The following is an 18,280-nucleotide window of genomic DNA, read 5'->3' as shown; positions in this document are numbered from 1 at the left end:
AAAAGCAATTTATTATTGCTTTGCATTTATGCTGAAATTTTTTTTCTTTTTCTTTTTTTTATCTTTTTTTTTTAGCAATTCCACAAATTAAAGAAACTATAGAAAAGTATAGATAAACACCCACAAACATGAGGGGGAACAATAGAGAGAGGTAAGAACATAAAGCAAGGTGGTGCTGTGAGACTGTATCTAAAAGTATGAGCTGTCACTTAGAAAAGATTCAGGACAAAGGTTTTCATAGCGGAAAAAGACAGAAACACGGGGAGACTCACCACGCATGCACACCAGAAAGAGAAGTAAGGGAGGGGTGTGAAAGTTGTGTGTTGCTCCACTAACCTACTTAACCATAATCTCTCTCTTCTCCTCATTTCATAACTGTGCCTAAGTTACATGATACATTCGTCATCTTCGCCTGCAAATCAATCGATTTCATCGCCACTGTTATTAATGGGATTGCTTTCTGTGACAAAGGGTGTGTCTGCTCTTTCTCTGACACGCCCACATTTCAAAGGGAAACAACAGGAATGAAGATGAAGCTGGTGATCATAGATAGATAGATAGATAGATAGATAGATAGATAGATAGATAGATAGATAGATAGATAGATAGATAGATAGATAGACAGACTGACTTCAGGCTACAAATGGAAAGCAAAATACAACACAGCACAGCACAACAACCTGTGGTCACATTTAATTCCTCCACTGAGATTAGTGTGTGTTAATCCAGTGACATAATACCAAGTTAGTTGGTAAAAGAAACCTGAGGACACAATAGTCATTTAATTCACAAAAAATAATCACCACAGCAAATTTAGCTCGAATTACTTAATATGGAGAAACTGTATTTCTGGCTAGAATTTTCATGCTTCATATTTATTAATGACAGTGCCAGAATTGTGTGTATTTTAAAGTGATCTTAGATAACACTGAAACCATCATGGTGGAATTAGGAAAATCAAAATGCACTTTCATTATCTGTGCACTTTCATTATCTGTGCTATATGATAAGGAAATGTCATATTGTGCCCATGCAACCATCTAAAAGTAATAAAAATAATTATTAATTAAATTATTGAATTTAATTAAATGCATGTTTCCTCCCTTCAATGTGATCAAAGTAATTTCAGTATGTAAGCTAACAAAATCACACAAATCATGCAGTAACAAAATTCACACATTTTAATCACATTTTCAGGTACAGCAGTTAAATTGCTTATATATTGTGTACTTTCACTTGCATAATTATAACAGGGAAACCATAACTAACAGAAAATAAAAGAAAACTTGACTGAGCTGGTTTATGAGTTTATAGTGTTTTTATGAATGAATGAAAATGTGTCAAAACACAGGTATGGCCCTTTAAATATTTATAAACCTACTATACAATAAGTTTTCACTGGGACCTCTTCTTTGTAATATTTTCTATATCTAAAAAGAAAGAAACTTTTTTTTCTTTAGGGAAGAAAAATACAACATTGGCTGCTGCTTATTAAAGGAAAGGGGGGTCTGCTAGGAATTAAAACTGTGCGCTTGTTGTTAAATAGTTCCCACGCTGGGTGGCTCTCCGTCTGAACTGACACACTGCCACACTTTCCCACGCACGCGAGAGCCTCCTTAAAGCGCGCGGAGGGTGGCGCGCGCGCGTAAACTCACGGGGCACGAGGCGGGCGGACCGCGGGGTGAGGATCATGTGTAGTCCACGCGCCGAAACTAGGTTACAGCGAGCTGCTGAGCAGGAAAGAGCTAGGAGGAGAAGAGCTGCTGTTATATTATTTTACAGGTGGTTTATCGCAACAGCACCTCTGAGACTGCGCGGAGAAAACAGAAAGTAAATAACTGAAACAAGCTTGCCTTTTTAATATTATTTTTAAGGTCGGCGCGTGTGAAGAAGAGGTAGAAAACCCATATGAGGATTTGCTGTTGTGACAGTTTTCAGCTGCTCCGGTTTGGAGCAAATAAGTGCGCGTCGCTCTCACTGTTTCTTGGCTTCGTGTCCACCTGGAGTTGTATGACTCGAAGAGTTGGTTAGACTCAACCGCCAACATGAGAGGTGAGTTTATAGAAATTATGACATTTGTGAATGCGTATTTTTGACAGTCAGACACGTCTGGTGTTTGTAAATGATAACTTTTGACTTGTATTTGCTGCAATGAAGGCACTTTGAAACAGAGTGCGAAGTGCGTAGTCTGCATGTACGCACTGGAATAAACACTAAACCGCATAGCCTCCATCAGAGGAAAATACTAATCTTTTTCCATCTTTTAGCATATGTAAAATAAAAAATACGTCATCTTGTGGATCTTGAACGTTGTTTATAGAATGTTGAATCTTAATAGACACATGACAGGATTTTAAAAGTGGATTATTTTAATTATACCACAGATACATTTCAGTACGAAAAGGTTTACTAATGAGTGTCTTCAGGTTATTTGTATAAACTGCAATTGTTTTGTGCATTTTCGCCTGTGACAAAAGGAATGCGTTGCAGCTGTGGTTACTTTATTTCGCCGGTGAGCGACTCCACTTATGTAAGAGACAGCGAAGGGAGGGAGTGAGCGGAGTGATTCAATGGCTGTCAGCCTGCACGAAAATCTGTTGGCAGGGAGTTCTTACGTTGGAAAAACAGACAATTCCCTTGGATTTTACTTCCATTTTCTTTTACTGTATTTTCATAATTTTGAATTACTTTTGTGTGACCAAAAAAATAGCTTTACAATTTTATGGTGGAAATTCTGAAGTTATTCTTTGTTGCGCACCACGTTTTAAAGTGGCTAAAAGCACTGACATTTTGTTTTACAGTGTTATCCTGTTACTGTTAGTTCATCTTCCAACGTGTTTTTGTTTTCAGCATCAGCAGTATGGTGGCCAGGGTGAGGGGGGAGGGGTGGTAGAGGGAGAGATAGGAGGTGCTCCATTGACCTAGTTCTGTCATTGAGGATTACAGCAAGTGTGTGTGTGTGCGTGTGTGTGTGTGTGTGTGTGTGTGCGCGCGCGCGTGTGTGTGCGCGTGCGTGGATGGGTGGAGGGTCATGGTCTGTCGTCATTACTGATGAGACAATGTTGATAATTTAAATCGGTTTTCAGTGGTGAATGTTCCCCTATAAGATATTGTAGATATGAGCTGTACTGGAAAATCCGGATTTCAGTGCATCTTAAGATGCCTGCTGCCTTTTATTATTTATAACTAGTACTTACTACTTTTATTACTACTTTATTACTAGTTCTGTGACAAAGATTACATTTATGAAATATATTTTAAAAATCTGTGGAGATATATTTTTACTCATAAGAATTAATAGACAAAAGTGATTTATTTTTGTGGTGTCATGATGTCAGAGCCACGCACCACTGCAACAAGCAGGATATGGGCACAGCAAGCCCACATTTAACCATGAAGCACAGCAGGGCTCAGTTAAGCTCAGTTTCCTCTGTCAGCTAAGGTTACTTACATCAACCAGAGTGTATGTTAGTCCAGTCAAGCGCAGCTTGTCAGTCTTATTTTGAAAAAAATACTACATAATTTACAATGTCATAGCCAGTTTTCAGCTAAATTTACTATATAAAGGAGAAAAACATAAAATAGTCTAGAGTGTGAAGGTCACAAGCAGTGTTTACATTTCTGAGTCACCCTTAACAACTAATAGATTGCAATTAGCAGTGCTGTTGTACTTGTTTACCTCTGACTTAAACTGTTGCACAAACAGGTTCTGCAGGTATGATGTAACGTAATCAAATAAACAAACTTCGAAGAAGCACCCTTATATTTTATGCCTGCGTGCACTGATGATGTGCACAGCTGAAGACATATAAGACTGTGTTGGAGCTCAGTTAGCCTAGGATCAAAGGTACAGTAGCAGTAAAGATAAAAGGCCCGCACTCTGCTCTCCCAGGACACTGCTGTGCTGAGCTCAGGCTCAAAGCCACTATCTGTTGAGTGTGCAGCCTTGGGGAAGTTCACAGCGAGCTACAGTATGTGTCAAGGTGCCCTTTCTCTCTGACAACTCCATGCTAAGATTCCACTCCTCTTATCTAAAGCTTTAACTCTTCAACCAGCCTGCATGTTAGCATTGATCTGTGCCTTTTTGGGTCTTATGAGTACATTTCATTTTGCAACACATTAAGGTAAACAGTGATTACTTAAAAATAATATTTTGCTCTTTAACATTTGTTTAGGTTTAGTGCTATCATAAGGGAAAGTCATTTAGATAGGTAATATCTATTTTCCAAGTATGCATAAGGATAAGTGACATCTAAACAGACGTAAAGAGATTTTAAGTCAAGGTGACTGTGATTGCTGCAGCATGGTCATAAATTTGTTCCTGCGGTTTGGAGCAGCAAGCAGATTTGCATGCTGTGTACTGAATTCCTCAGTCTGGATTTTCTTCTGTGGCAGAGGCCCTCTTGGCTTTTGACTTGGCACTGCACATACAGCATGATCAAGCCCATGCACTTTATCCTTTCTGATCAATGGGGAGGGATTACACAGGCACAAAGTGAGAGGCTGCGTCTCTTGGCAGGTAGAGCACTGTCGTTCAGCATGTGAATATTCATTACAGGAAAAGTGGGGAAGGGTGTAAGTATGGAGAATAGTAAACCTTACTCATGGGTGAGAAAATTGTTTTCACAGTATACTTTTATATCAAGTCACTCAATTAACATATTTCCATTGTTTACATTGTTTATCAGTGGGATAACCCATAGCATAAAACTAAGGGAATGCAACCAAAAAGAAAGGGAAATATAAAAAGAAAAAAAAAAACAGTTTCAGTACATGGTTGGGCTGACAGCTATACTGTATAATACATACCATACAACCTCTAATTTGGGATGTGTACAGATAAAAATACAAGAGAATATTTTCTTCTTCAGAAAGACAAAATGAAATAATTCCAGTCATAAGGAAAGATGTTGCACCTGTGTAGAATGAATCTATTACATGAAAATGAATGTTAACTTAATTACATTTTCTGTAGCCATGTGTGTCTCTTATTTGCCACTTGGTACATAATGTACATACCACGACATTGCTGGCTTCCAGTTACAGTCAGTGTAAATATAGCTGAAACATTTTTTAGAACACACAAAAACACAGATCCTATTCAGTTTTAATCTACTGCATTAAAAAACGCGGCAACATGGCCACAGTGAAGCGCGATGCGTTAAGAGCGATGCATGATACTGGTTTCTGTGATGGACCCAGTGTACAAGAATACCTCTCATTCCACTACTTCATCTGCTGAGTAATTACCTAAACCTGCAGTAAATTTTTAAAGACTTGGGGGTTAATGTCAGGCCATATATATTATACAATCCGTGCTAGGTAGGTAGGTCAGTGGGAGGAGAAGAAGAGAAAAAACAGTCATTACTGTCCACATACAGTAGCTGTATAGAAAACAGGTGGTAGTTGAGGCCATGCATTGGGGGATATGTGAAAAGAGAGTATGACAGACAGGAGGTATGGCTGTATATTTAATCAAATAAACTTTGACTGTACAACCATTATAGTATGTTGCACAATACACCATATATATATATATATATGTCATTCATCCCACAGAGGCCCCCAGAAGCCCTCTCAAATGTAGGTTAGATATACAGTATGTCAGGTACATGTAAAGCGCAAGATAAATAGGACCTTGGACTGTTTGATTAGCTGGGATGAGAGGGCGAAGTCTCCCTAGCCGAGGGTTTACAGCACCAATGAGGAAAAGTGCTGACCAACAGTCACTGACACACCAACACACTGACTGACTGACACAGAAAGGACTTTTAAATTACAATAACCTTCAATGTGAAATGATGATTTTCTGCAGTGAGGTTCCAAACATTATGATACCATGTATTCATCCTCACTTTAGCATCACTCCTGCACAAGAAAATTACTTGAAATTATGTTTTGTCTGGATATCGTTTAAACTTCATTTATACAGTTACTGTAAGCTAGTATTCAAGCTAGTATTCACCAATCCGAATTAAGTTTATAATTCTTAAGTCTAATAACCGGAGATTGTTTAAACAAATATGCTTTTTCAGATGTTACTAGGAATTAAAAAACAGAAGTGTTGTTATACTTGTTTGTTTGAGAGCATTTTGCCTTAGAAGAAAGGTTCATGGAAATGGGCTCAATGAACTCTGATGAAAATAAATTAGCTGAAATTCACACCCATTTTGCAGCATAACAAACCAAAAAATGAATGCTCACAGAGTAGACTGTTGTCACTAGACCAGTGTAGTAACTGTTCTAGACTGCACTGTTATATACACTAAACAGTGTATACTTCAGTTCAATGTTATGATTTGTGCAACATTTATTTTCTAATAGACCAGAACGGCAGAAGGAACCTTTGGGCAGCCAACTGCAGCAGAGTAAAAATAGATTTATGGTCTAGCTTAAACACAGCTGAAATTTCACTCAAATACTTGACATGCTGCAACAAGTTGAGAGCTACTATTAGCTACGTCTGTTCCCCCTGCTGCAGCTTACTGTACTAGATGTTTTTGGAAATATTTCCAGATGTTGTGCAAGCTGTAAAATCTCTAGTGGGGTAGTTTGACCCTGTCAGTTTCAACTGGTCATTCATCTTTCAGTAATCAAATTTTACATTGTTTTCATTTCAAAGAGGAGGCCTCCACCCTCCCTTTACTTACAGTCTGAGTCACATTTGGTTCCACCTTAAAACTTGCAAGAAGCCAGATTGTGTTCCTTGTGAGGCTGCTACCACTAGCGCCTCCCCCTTCACTGAATGGGAAACTGTGTCAGTGGAGCAGCTCCTGCTCTCTGGGCCTGACTGTGCCGCTCAGCTGACTGGCAGGTGAGGCGGCAAGTCACAGACAAAAGCCCTCTCGTTCAGCAGCGAATGAGAGCGCAGGAGAGTGAGGGAGGAACGTCACACCGTTGCCAAGACAACCACCTTTGAATGAGTGTGTTCATGGAATGCGGCCAGACGGCAGTTATATAACAGGCTGAAGGGCGGGGGTGAGGCTCTGGAGGGGGAGCGATAAAGGGAGCAATGGAGAAAGGGATTTTTTTTCCATTGCCCTTTATTTATTTATATCCCTCAGTTTCATTTCGTTGGCCGGCAGGAATTCTACCCAATCGAGACACTCAAATATGTCACCTGTACTGCACAGAAAGTCTTTTTAGAAGGAATATGTAGACAATTTTTTTCTCTGGTCATGGTTTTTCAGGGTAAAGTCAGTCACTAACCTCTTTGCCTCAGTGCATGACGTATGTCCCTCCCCACGCTCAGTGACTCATGTGATCGGTTGATTGTGAGCAGTTTATAAAAAAACCTTTAGAAAACAGCAATTTTCTGTGAAGAGCTGTGAAGGCCGGTTAAAGCCTTCGCAGCGATTTACAGGTTACCTAATACCCTGTGTGATCCAACAAAAGTGGTTTAGCGATTGTTTGGCACACCCTGCAGCCCAAGCCAAATCAAATTTTGCACATAGTCCTCATGGTAACAGTGGGTTGCAGTTGTTTTGTGGGTTACAAATGTAGGGCTTGGAAGGTTCAGCACGGCAGTATGTCTTTGTTAACCTGCAAACATTTCGTTCATCCTGAACGAGGAGTGGCAGAGCAAGAGAGAGAGAGACGCGAAACTTTATAACCCCGGGCCTCAGCTAATGCAATTGACCTGCTATTCTGGGCTTGAGGAGCCCCAGCTACTTAGATAAACAACATAATGAAAAGAACAGGCTGTTCCTGAGTAAGAAGGCTCAGCCACAAAGAACACAAGGTGCATAATGTATACACAGTTTCCTTTTGTGTTATTGACACATTTCTTCATACTGCTTTAACATTATCACACATGTATCGGTATTGTTAACTCAATTTCAAAGCTTATACTGCACAGATGACATTTGACTCATGAAATAACCTGAATTCTTGTGAAAATGTTCCACCTGTACCATATAGTATCACATGTAAGGTGTTTGTGGTGTTTTTTTTAGTTCAGTTTTAGTTTAAAAAGAAAGGAAATATTGATTTGCTATATACTGCCCACTTGATTTGAAATGGCTGAGGTGTTTTATTGACTGCAGTCAGCATAATAGGCCTAAAAAGTAAATGTTGAATGTTCCTGTAACTAGCAAAATCACCTCTTTATCGCAGTGCTTTTGGACAATATCCAAATATATGTTTACTTGTTACATACCTGTGGGCTGGTTTTTCTATTTATGTTCATATTGCTTGATATTGCTAAATAATGGCAACAGATGCAATCTCTTCACATGCTGTGTATCATTGCAAGGCTGTAAGGCTGCAACTAATCGATATTTATATTATCAGTGAAATGTCTTGATTTATTTGACCAACTGTTCAAAACTCAAAAATATTCATTTCAGATTGATGTTGAACAGATTGATGTTGAACCAAATCTTACACTTGAGAAGCTGGAACAGATAAATGTTTGGCATTTGCTCAAAAAATTACTCAAAAGATAAATTGATTTTCAAAATAATTACCAGTTTTCTGTTGATTGAATTACTGATTAGTTGACTTATCACTTCAGATCTAGGTCATTGTACGAAATGAAAGAAATACACAGTGTTATGCCTATTGTTATGGAATGACAGCAATTAGTATTTAATAATAATCTCTCTCAATAAATACATATATTTATTTGTTTTTGGGTAACTGACTGCATAATTGAACTATTGTTTTTAGGTCCCATATCTATTAAAAAATGTATTTTAGTATTTCACTGATCTTTTCCCCCCTCATTCTTCTCTGTCTCCAGCTCAAATAGAGGTGATTCCCTGTAAAATCTGTGGGGACAAATCATCAGGGATTCACTATGGTGTCATCACCTGTGAGGGCTGCAAGGTGAGCTATCAAACCAACATTAAAACGGAGCTTTAATGTACTCAGTGATCTATAACATGCAATAGATGTTGCGTTGGATGCTCACATTGTGTGTCTCTTTGTCTGTAGGGTTTCTTCCGACGCAGCCAACAGAACAACGCAATGTACTCCTGCTCACGACAGAGGAACTGTCTAATTGACCGGACCAATCGTAACCGCTGTCAGCACTGCAGGTTGCAGAAGTGTCTCGCTCTGGGCATGAGCCGTGATGGTGAGTTCAGCTACTCCATCTAGATCTAATTAACTCAGAGTTTCCACCTCCTGCTTTTTGCTTGTTACAATGAATGAGTCATGAATAACCTTGTTTTTAACTGAGCCCCTACCTTCTTGAATGTTTAATTTTTGTCCTTGTATCATCTTGTTGCAGCGGTGAAGTTTGGTCGAATGTCCAAAAAACAGCGTGACAGCCTGTATGCAGAGGTTCAGAAGCACCAGCAGGCCCAGGAGTGTGCAGGCATTGGTGCCCATGAGGAGAATAGTGACATGGCCGACCTCAGCCGCCCCTACAGAAGAGGCTCCAGCACTGCGCTCAGCGATCTGGATGACATTACCACGTTGCCGGAAGGCCTGCTTTTCGACCTGCCGCTGACCCCAGAGGATGCAGGTGGAGAGTACTGTAACCTGGACTTACTGGGTGGCAGTGCAGGCAGCAGCTCGTCCTCTCAGAGTTCACCAGAACAGACCAACTTGGACTTTGTAGACGGCAACCACAGCATCAAGCATGAGTACCAGCTGTTACATGACTCTGGACTCTTCTCACATGCTATCCTGAACCCACTGCCCGGGGGCTGCTCCCTACTTGAGATAGGTCAGTATAGATCCAGGAAAGCTCGAACCTTAAATCAATTTAAAATTTAACAATAACTATGAAGGTGAAAAGAGATACCTTGTCATTTGTTCCAGTAAATGCTGCATAAAGTCATTTTGTATTGTTGTCATAGAAGAAGTTAAGAAGTGATCTTTTCAGAGAAATGACAAATGTTTGCTCCTGTTTAGAGCGTATAATCCAGAGTGTGGTCAAGTCCCATATTGAGACGAGCCAGTACAGCACAGAGGAGCTAAAGAGAATGGCGTGGACCTTGTATAGCCCAGAGGAGACACGCTCATACCAGACCAAGGTATATGTGACATTTTAATATCCACTTGCAAGCATTTGACAGCAGATCCTCATTTATACACACAAAATCTGTTGAAAGTCTCCACCATCTACTTTGATGTTTGAAATGAGTTTGAGTAAAATGTATTATGAACTGCTCTTTACAGTCTAAATCTATAAACAAATAACTGTTACAATCACACATAAAACATTTTAGCACTAAAGTTTGGCTCATTATGCCCTGTTGTTGTCTTGTACAAGGTTAAGAGGGGAATGTTTTCAGTTTTTAACCTTGTACAAAAATCAACAGCAAAACTTCTCGAAAGATGTTTTATAAAAACAAATAGAGAAGTGCTCCATTTTTTTTTATTGTCAAACATCCTGTAGGCCAAGATGTCTCTAGCTGAAATCAGATCGCACAACTAGACAATCCTTGATGTCTAAGATTCAACAAACAACCATGGAATACAGCTTGTCCGATGCCTCTCAAGTGTTGCAATTCTCATAAAAGCCTTTCTATCTTTTGCTTTGTCTTTCAGTCAGCTGAGGTGATGTGGCAACAATGTGCCATTCACATCACCAATGCCATCCAGTATGTGGTAGAGTTTGCCAAGCGCATCTCTGGCTTCATGGACCTGTGTCAGAACGATCAGATTATCCTCCTCAAAGCAGGTCAGAGCATGACACCAGTATACACACTCCTTGCATGCTAAAAGTCAGTTCCTCACATTGTGTTTAGCCACATAACAGTCAGGAGCTGTTTTTACAAGAGATGTGCCACCACCAGCAAGACAGCCAGCCTGCTGTGTGTATGTTTATTAGTTTGCAAACTTTTAACTGTGACAAAGATAGCTGTTGTCATATGAACAGTATGCTACCTTCAAGTGGTAGCTGAGTTCACAGAGTTCAAATATCACATGCATGCAAAGTGATTGGAAGGGGTGCATAGTTGTTCTTTTTCTGAAAAGTGGCTGACCTTGTTTTAATCACGCAGCATCAGGCCTGGTCTTGACGTTTTGGAAACAACATCAAGAAGGATGTATGGAAATTAAATGATTAATGGTTTTCAGTGACACCCATGACAATAGATCAGTCCAAGTAGTTTACAGGTGTTGAGAGGCAGCCAAGATATTCTTCTTCCTCATTTTTGTGAAGATGAAAGAAGCAAGGGCACATTCACAACATGTTTTTCAGAAGGCGTTTAATTGGACTAATTAGTTTTGAAGTTTTCAAACCCATAGACTAACACTTGGAGGTTGGAGAAAGATCTCTTTGTGAATCAAGGCTGGTTAACAATATTGAAATACATCACACATTAATGTGTCAAATCCACAACAGCACTCAATCAAGATTGGCAATATAAAAGATACAACGACCATCAATGACCAACATGCACATGCACAAAGATTTCCCACATCGAGAATGACTTAATGACAATTTGCATTATATACCTTGATCACATTTTCCCTCATTCAAAGTTGCCCCAGTAAATTATATATAATTATCTTGTCGTTAAAGGCTGTTTCACTCTATATAATCCAGACAGGGCCGGTTCAACCAGCATCACATTCAAATATAGGGCATCTTCTTGCCACACGCAGGAGTACAAATGTCAGTAATAGTGTCAGTTATTTTCCAAGTGCTATGACCTTATGTTGTCACTTTGCTATTTTTCGTACAACATTCTTCTTGATTCAGTTCTGCATATTTTTCTGTAGCTGTCTGTATTATCTAGGACAACAACAGAAGTCTTTACAAAGCAGATTATATAAAGGAATCCAAAGTTAGATTATATTTTACTGTTCCTTTACATTTATCCATAGCGAACTTGTGTCTTAAATATGAAAACTTTCAGTCAGTTCTCAAATGCACTATATGGTTGTCAGGGTACCTGATGAACATAGCCTAGTTAAGTATTTAGCAAGGATTATTTAAGTGCTGAGGCTTTTCTCTGAAAGCATCAGCCCAGCAACAATTTCAACATGAATATGCTGCTAAGCTTTTTTCTTTTTTTCTCTTTTGCGTGTGTCCACAGGCTGCATGGATGTTCTTCTGATCCGTATGTGTCGGGCTTACAACCCCATCAACAATACATTGCTCTTTGATGGAAAATTTGCCACCGCCCAGCTTTTCAAAGCTCTCGGTGAGTCAACATGTTCACTATCTTTCTTTCTCTCATGGGAAACGAATGTATAAACTCGATAAAAGGATGAACAGGGGATTTGAGTTTAACTTTTTCTCTTTCTCATCTGTGTCAGAATCATCACAGTCTGTGAGTTTTTGTTTTGATGATCTTTATTTTTCCCCTTCTTCTACCTAGGCTGTGATGACCTTGTGAATGCAGTGTTTGACTTGGCTAAAAGCCTGAGCCGTATTCAGATGTCAGAGGAAGAGATGGCTCTTTTCAGTGCTGCTGTGCTCCTCTCACCAGGTATTTCTCCAACTAAATAGATGTATTTTATATTAAGCCCCGTATCAGCCTTGCAAAGGCTTAGATTCCTACTCACTGTAGTATTTACATTCAAACTAAATTGGTGAAACCTGTAAAGAGGTCATTGTATTTCACACATTTCATGTATGTAAAGCTCTTTCTTGGCAGACTGAGGTCAATAATCATAAGTGTTTACCAGCACTTCTAAAGGTTGCAGCACATGTGCACTCAGCAGATGAATCAGGACATCTATAACATCTAATTACCATTATAATTAGATGTTATAGTTGTCTGTTTGCCAGCTATAGGCCTCTGGTATGATAAACCTTTTTCACAAGGAACCCGAATGACACGGGGAGGCCTCTTACACAAAAGAGATGATAGGATAATTCTGCACTTTTAATATGCACCCGTGCTTTGGAATGTAATAGCACATTAGATGTAAATAATATAGATTACTGTTACCAATTTTCTAAACTACGAAATGAAAATCAGATCACCCGTAGTTGGAACAACATGGCATGTTTTAGTGGCCTCAGTTTTGAATGTTGGAGTTTCAAAGTCAAACTCGTAACGATGTGTGACATTTGGCATCAAATAGCTCACCTATCTCAAGCAATTTTAATGTCTCTGTATTCTAATTACTATTGCATTGTGAAGCCAACAGCTTCCTCAAGTCAAGGAGATCAAGTTGAAAAATGTATAGGCCAGTAATTCATCTTCCAAAAGTTCATAGCACAACTCATGTATTGCTCAATGCATTTTGTATTCTGCTCCTAGACATTACATTGTAAATGTTGCCAGATGCAGTTTTAGACTGGCGACATGACAACACTAATGATATCATCTTCTCATTATCATTTCCATCAGACCGACCCTGGCTCACAGATGTCCAAAAGATACAGAAATTGCAGGACAAAGTCTATGTGGCTCTGCAGCGCTGTCTACAAAAAGAAGGAGCGTCGGAAGACAAACTAGCTAAGGTACAGAGCCTGCTGCACTACTGTGCCACTTGATTTGTTAACCTACTGTATTAATTCATTAATTTAATCATTTTTCACGCCTTTTCTATATGTCCCATCTAGATGGTGTCGAAGCTTCCTACAATGAAGTCCATTTGCAACCTTCACATCGACAAACTGGAGTTTTTCCGTCTGGTTCACCCTGAAACAGCATATACCTTTCCTCCTCTGTATAGGGAGGTTTTTGGGAGTGAAATCACCTTCCCAGATTCCACGGAGGGCTAGCACCACTTAGCTAAATAGCTTGATTCAAATAGAAACACTGAGGTTTAGGGAGGGGGAGATAAAAAAATGTGGCAACCAGCTGAGGCAAAATCAACCAGCAGCTCAATGACAATCCTGCACGCTACACTTTAGGACACACTCCTCTCACCTCTGAACTCCCAACCTTGTGGAGTAGCTTACACTGCCCTGCAAGGCGGTCCTTTCAGCTTCAACATAACACCACAGGAACTCCTGCTGGGTGCTCAGTGCATGTTACCTCTTTTTTAGGGAGTTAAAGAAAAGATTTAATAGAAGCCTACATAAAAAAATATTTTTCTATGAGGAGACCTTAAACCTCTTATCAAGCTGAATTCCTTTATAATATAAATTTGACTTTTATCGTTCTCACAGTTCCTGTAAGCTATTTTTGAATGTACCCCCTTTTCCCTTTACCGTTCAGCACAGCCCTAGGCTTGATGTAGAATGTACATACTTAAAATCCTCACCCACTTTGTGGAGATTTGCAGTAACGATGCCTGTTTCAGTTGTCAGTCTAGTAACGGTTTATTGTTCAACATTTTTGGTAGTGCCCATATTTTGCAGTTTTGTAACATATGAACAAACTGTTTAAAGGGACCATGATCAAACTCACAAGCAGACAGGGTTTTTAAACTGTGTGAATCATGGGCAAACATTCAGTGTCTGCTGCCATGCACCTACAAACGCTTGCACACAGAGCACAAAACATAGCACTTATGCTGATCTTTGTAGGTATTTTTACGAGCACACTCTCAGACACTGATGTGAGCTCTTTATTTTATTTTTTTAATGCAATCAATGACCTCAGTCCTAATACCTTTTCCCTTTGCAAATGCCACTTAGAGTGAGAGAATCACAGAGGTGTGAAAGTATTTTCAGATGTTCCTTTTTTTTACATATATATATATAAACATATATATATATATAGTAATACCTATATTATCATGTAACATAAGAACAGTTGTGAATTCATACAGAGTGAAGAGGAGGAGGGTAATGTTGTTTTTGTGCTCGGGTCTCTCAAACAGATACTGCCTGCCCATACTTTGTGGTTCTGGGATGAAAAGATTGTTGTCATTGAAAAGAAAATCTACTGGATAATTAGCACTTATGAGTCCTTGTTAGAATCCAAAATGAACTCTTGGCACAATATTTTACGGGTTCGCACTCAGACTGCCATCTGTGAAACTTAATGTTAAGCCAGTCAGAAATGCTAGATACACCCTCCTACTGTAAACAAGTTGTATGAACAAGGTGCTGGGCAGCCGACCACTGTGGGGTTATGTGCTCCAGTGGAGGAGCATCTGGACTGTCACACCACAGCCTCCTCCAAAGAAGAGTGTCTTCGGGCATACTGAAGAAAAAGTGTTTGACGTTGAAATGTGTCAGTTAACTACATCAAACACCCACATGGTTGAATAAGGGGCAAAAAATACAGAGTGGACAGGTGGGTTATGGTGTTATTTAAGCTCCTTAGGCATCAGTTAGAGGGATTCACCGTCAGTCTCAGCTCTCACTGCTTTGGGGTCAGGCAGATTGTGCTGTCACAGACAGCCAAGATGTTATGATTGGAGAATTAAATTCTCTGTTCCTTATTTCCTACTCCCTTACTACCTCACCCTCTTCAAACACTACATGGCACAGAAAAGGGTTGACAGAGCCATCAGCTACCCCCCTGAGTTAGTATTTCTGCATTTATACTAGAGAGGTTCTTTAAAAATATTACAATTAGTGGTGAAATTTGAAGGCCAGTGATGACCAAACTATCCTTAAAATAATACATAATTTTGCTCTTAACTGGACAGAAGACAAAAGCAAACTGAAATGCTGGATCTACTTATACTAAGGACACCCTCTCTGACTGTTTCTGTCATGAGAGCAGTTCAAGCCTTAAGGCACAGGAAGCCCTACATAGATACAGATCTATCTGAAGTAAAGTCTCTGGAGGTACATGAGGGTGTGGTCAGATTAAACCTTTATCTTCAAAGTAGGGCAACATATTGTGTTTCTGTAAAACTACATTGTCTTATCAGTATACTGAAGAAGCTATGATAAAAGGATAGTTTTAATCTAAGAAGTCACTGGTGTTAATTTCTTTCTAAAGCATTTTAAGACAATCACATGACCGATGCTGGATATCTAGCTTTATTTAATATTTCAGCCAGGTTTGCTTTGCACTGCTGGGACAGTGTTTTTCCCCATACATCAAGTTATAAGTACTGTGTACATAAGACAGTGGCATAGTGGGATTGTGCAATAATGTCTTTCCCATTGTTCTCAATGTGTTGGGCTTTTGCTGCCATGTATTACAGTTAATATTTTCATAAGCACTCCAGCATAGTCAACCTCGCAGCACAGCAAAATAGTGTTATTTAGAATATAACGTACCAAATACACAGCCAACTACGCCACAGGTCAGCTACCAGCTGACATGGCCAGATGACACTTACAGATTGTAACAAAGTGCAATACTTTCTGTGTTAAAGTCAGAGAATGTTAGACATGCTGATTTCGAGAGATTCAGTGTACTTTATAGTTTTTGCAGGCCTGGAATCTGTCCGGGGGGCAGTCCTGGAGATCTGCACTTACATTTCCGTTTAGAGTTACTCAGGGAGATAGCTGGGCTCTCTGTCCTACAGTGTCTGCAGTTAGTCTAGCTAGCAAGACACCTTGCACCATCATAGAAGACCTTAAAACCTTGATCACTGTGTACAGTACATGTTCTAGTGAATGTTTGATTACAGAAGTATCAAAGATTTTACCCCTGTCTAATATCATTATTGCAAGACTTTTTCAAGTTTGAGTACTAGATAAAATAGGATATTAAAAAAATATATATATAGTAAAATAAATATAAAAGATGGATTATAATCTCTGAATCTTGTGTTGGTTTTGTTGTGATCTTTTTGTTTCTTAATTTTTATCCTTATATGTACTGTTTGGGTTTTTTTTCTTATCAGTTTAGTGTCCTTTTTGTCTTGGAGAGATGTAATTCTATTTTTTTTAAAAGAGCATTTTTAAAGATGTCTCCCTAAAAGTTTCTCTTTTGTCATGATCCTTCTGTTTATGATATTTTCACTCTATTTTAAGATTATTATTATTAAATCATTATAGATTTTAATAAGAAATAATTTATGATATGTCATGGATATAAAGCCCAAGAGGTTTTAACACAGTAAAGTGTTATTGCACAATGGTGATACAATATGTGGATTTAAGAATGTAATAAAAGTCTTTTTACAATTAAGAGAAAAAGTTGTTATGGTTTTTATCCTGTAAAACTGAAATTTATTAGTTCTGCTATTTATAAATAAACATGTCATATTCTATAGTCATATAAAATAATACATTTATAACAGGTGCATTATACACATTTCTAATACACTTTCTTTTTAGTCAGGTAATACAGTGCATTCAGAAAGTATTCAGACCCAATTTTTTCATATTTTGTTATGTTGCAGCCTTATGCGAAACATAGTTCTTAAACGGAATAAGTTTGGAACCACCAGGACTCTAAAGATGGTGGCCCGCCAAACTGAGCAATCAGGGAAGAAGGGCCAAGTACCTGATGGTCATTCTGGCTGAGATCCAGACATACTAAATGGAGTTGGAGAAACTTCCACTGCAGCACTCCACTGATCCAAAAGTTGCAAAAAAAAAAAAAAAAAAAAAAAACACCTTAAGGACCAAGATTCTCTGGTCTTGTGAAACCAAGATTGAACTGTTATGTCTGAATTCTAAGCATCATATCTATAGGAAACCAGATATGTGGCTTAGAACTGGTTGTCTTGGAAGTTTCAGTTGGAAGTCATTGTACATACTGAGAATAAGTTTGGGAAAAAAAGTATTAATTTGCCATTAAAGGGCAATTTTAGACCAAAGGTGAAGCAGTTTAAAAAGGAGCATAAATTTGCAATTAATGACTTATTTAGATTAATACAGTTACTCTGTTGCTACATAATAAATCAATTTTAGCTGATGACATTCACAACACCATGCTGACATTACACACTTAGATTATACGCTATTAGATCTACGGATACTACTGTTCTCTTGTGTCAAAATTTATTGTACTGAAAGAGCCTCTTTATCAAAATAAAGCCTGTCTATAGTTTTTTGTCATTCCAGTCTACATACTCTACATAAAAGAAGGAGGTAAATGATGGTTTATGGTTCGTAAACCCCATCGGTTTTCCTTGGGTACGTTCTTGTTCCTAGTAAGGTCATTTAATTTGTTTACAGCCAATGGGACACAGACACAAATTCAGCCCACCTTCATCGTGTTATCAGAAATCTCAGAGATGTTTATAAAACCTCATTACACAAATCCAAAAGTATCTGGTAAAATAATGTTGGTGGTGAACAAAGATGGGAGAGTTTGACATTTACAAGTAAAGGCTAGATTACCATCCAGATAAGGCAACTGCTTTGCGCAACCACTTTGGGGCCCTGAGAACTAAAGGTTGCCTCAAAATGCTGCAGGCCTGCTATATGTCAGATGGTTTTTGCTGATTTGATTTAAATTTAGCTTGAGGTTATGAATGACTGAAACTCAACACAGACTTTAATGATAGAAGCCTCAAAATGGGTCTTTTATGACCTAATTATTTATTCATTACC

General features: G+C 38.7%; 1 protein-coding gene across 1 annotated transcript; it reads left to right on the top strand.

Moving 5' to 3' along the window:
* The first annotated feature begins 1,709 nt into the window (after positions 1-1,709).
* On the top strand, positions 1,710-16,915 carry rorca (RAR-related orphan receptor C a). The gene is made up of 10 exons (XM_023408040.2): positions 1,710-2,052; positions 8,744-8,829; positions 8,938-9,079; positions 9,236-9,676; positions 9,865-9,986; positions 10,504-10,636; positions 12,000-12,107; positions 12,285-12,395; positions 13,266-13,378; positions 13,481-16,915. The coding sequence occupies exons 1-10, from the start codon at positions 2,046-2,048 to the stop codon at positions 13,640-13,642; spliced, it is 1,425 nt and encodes a 474-aa protein (XP_023263808.1). The 5' UTR covers positions 1,710-2,045; the 3' UTR covers positions 13,643-16,915.
* Positions 16,916-18,280: the final 1,365 nt, after the last annotated feature.

The sequence above is a fragment of the Seriola lalandi genome, unplaced genomic scaffold (assembly GCF_002814215.2).
Source record: "Seriola lalandi dorsalis isolate HSWRI2012SDOR001 ecotype SW California unplaced genomic scaffold, Sedor1 jcf7180002054353, whole genome shotgun sequence".
NCBI lineage: Eukaryota > Metazoa > Chordata > Actinopteri > Carangiformes > Carangidae > Seriola > Seriola lalandi.
The sequence above is the reverse complement of the archived record's forward strand: the minus strand, read 5'-3'. Positions and strand labels throughout refer to the sequence as shown.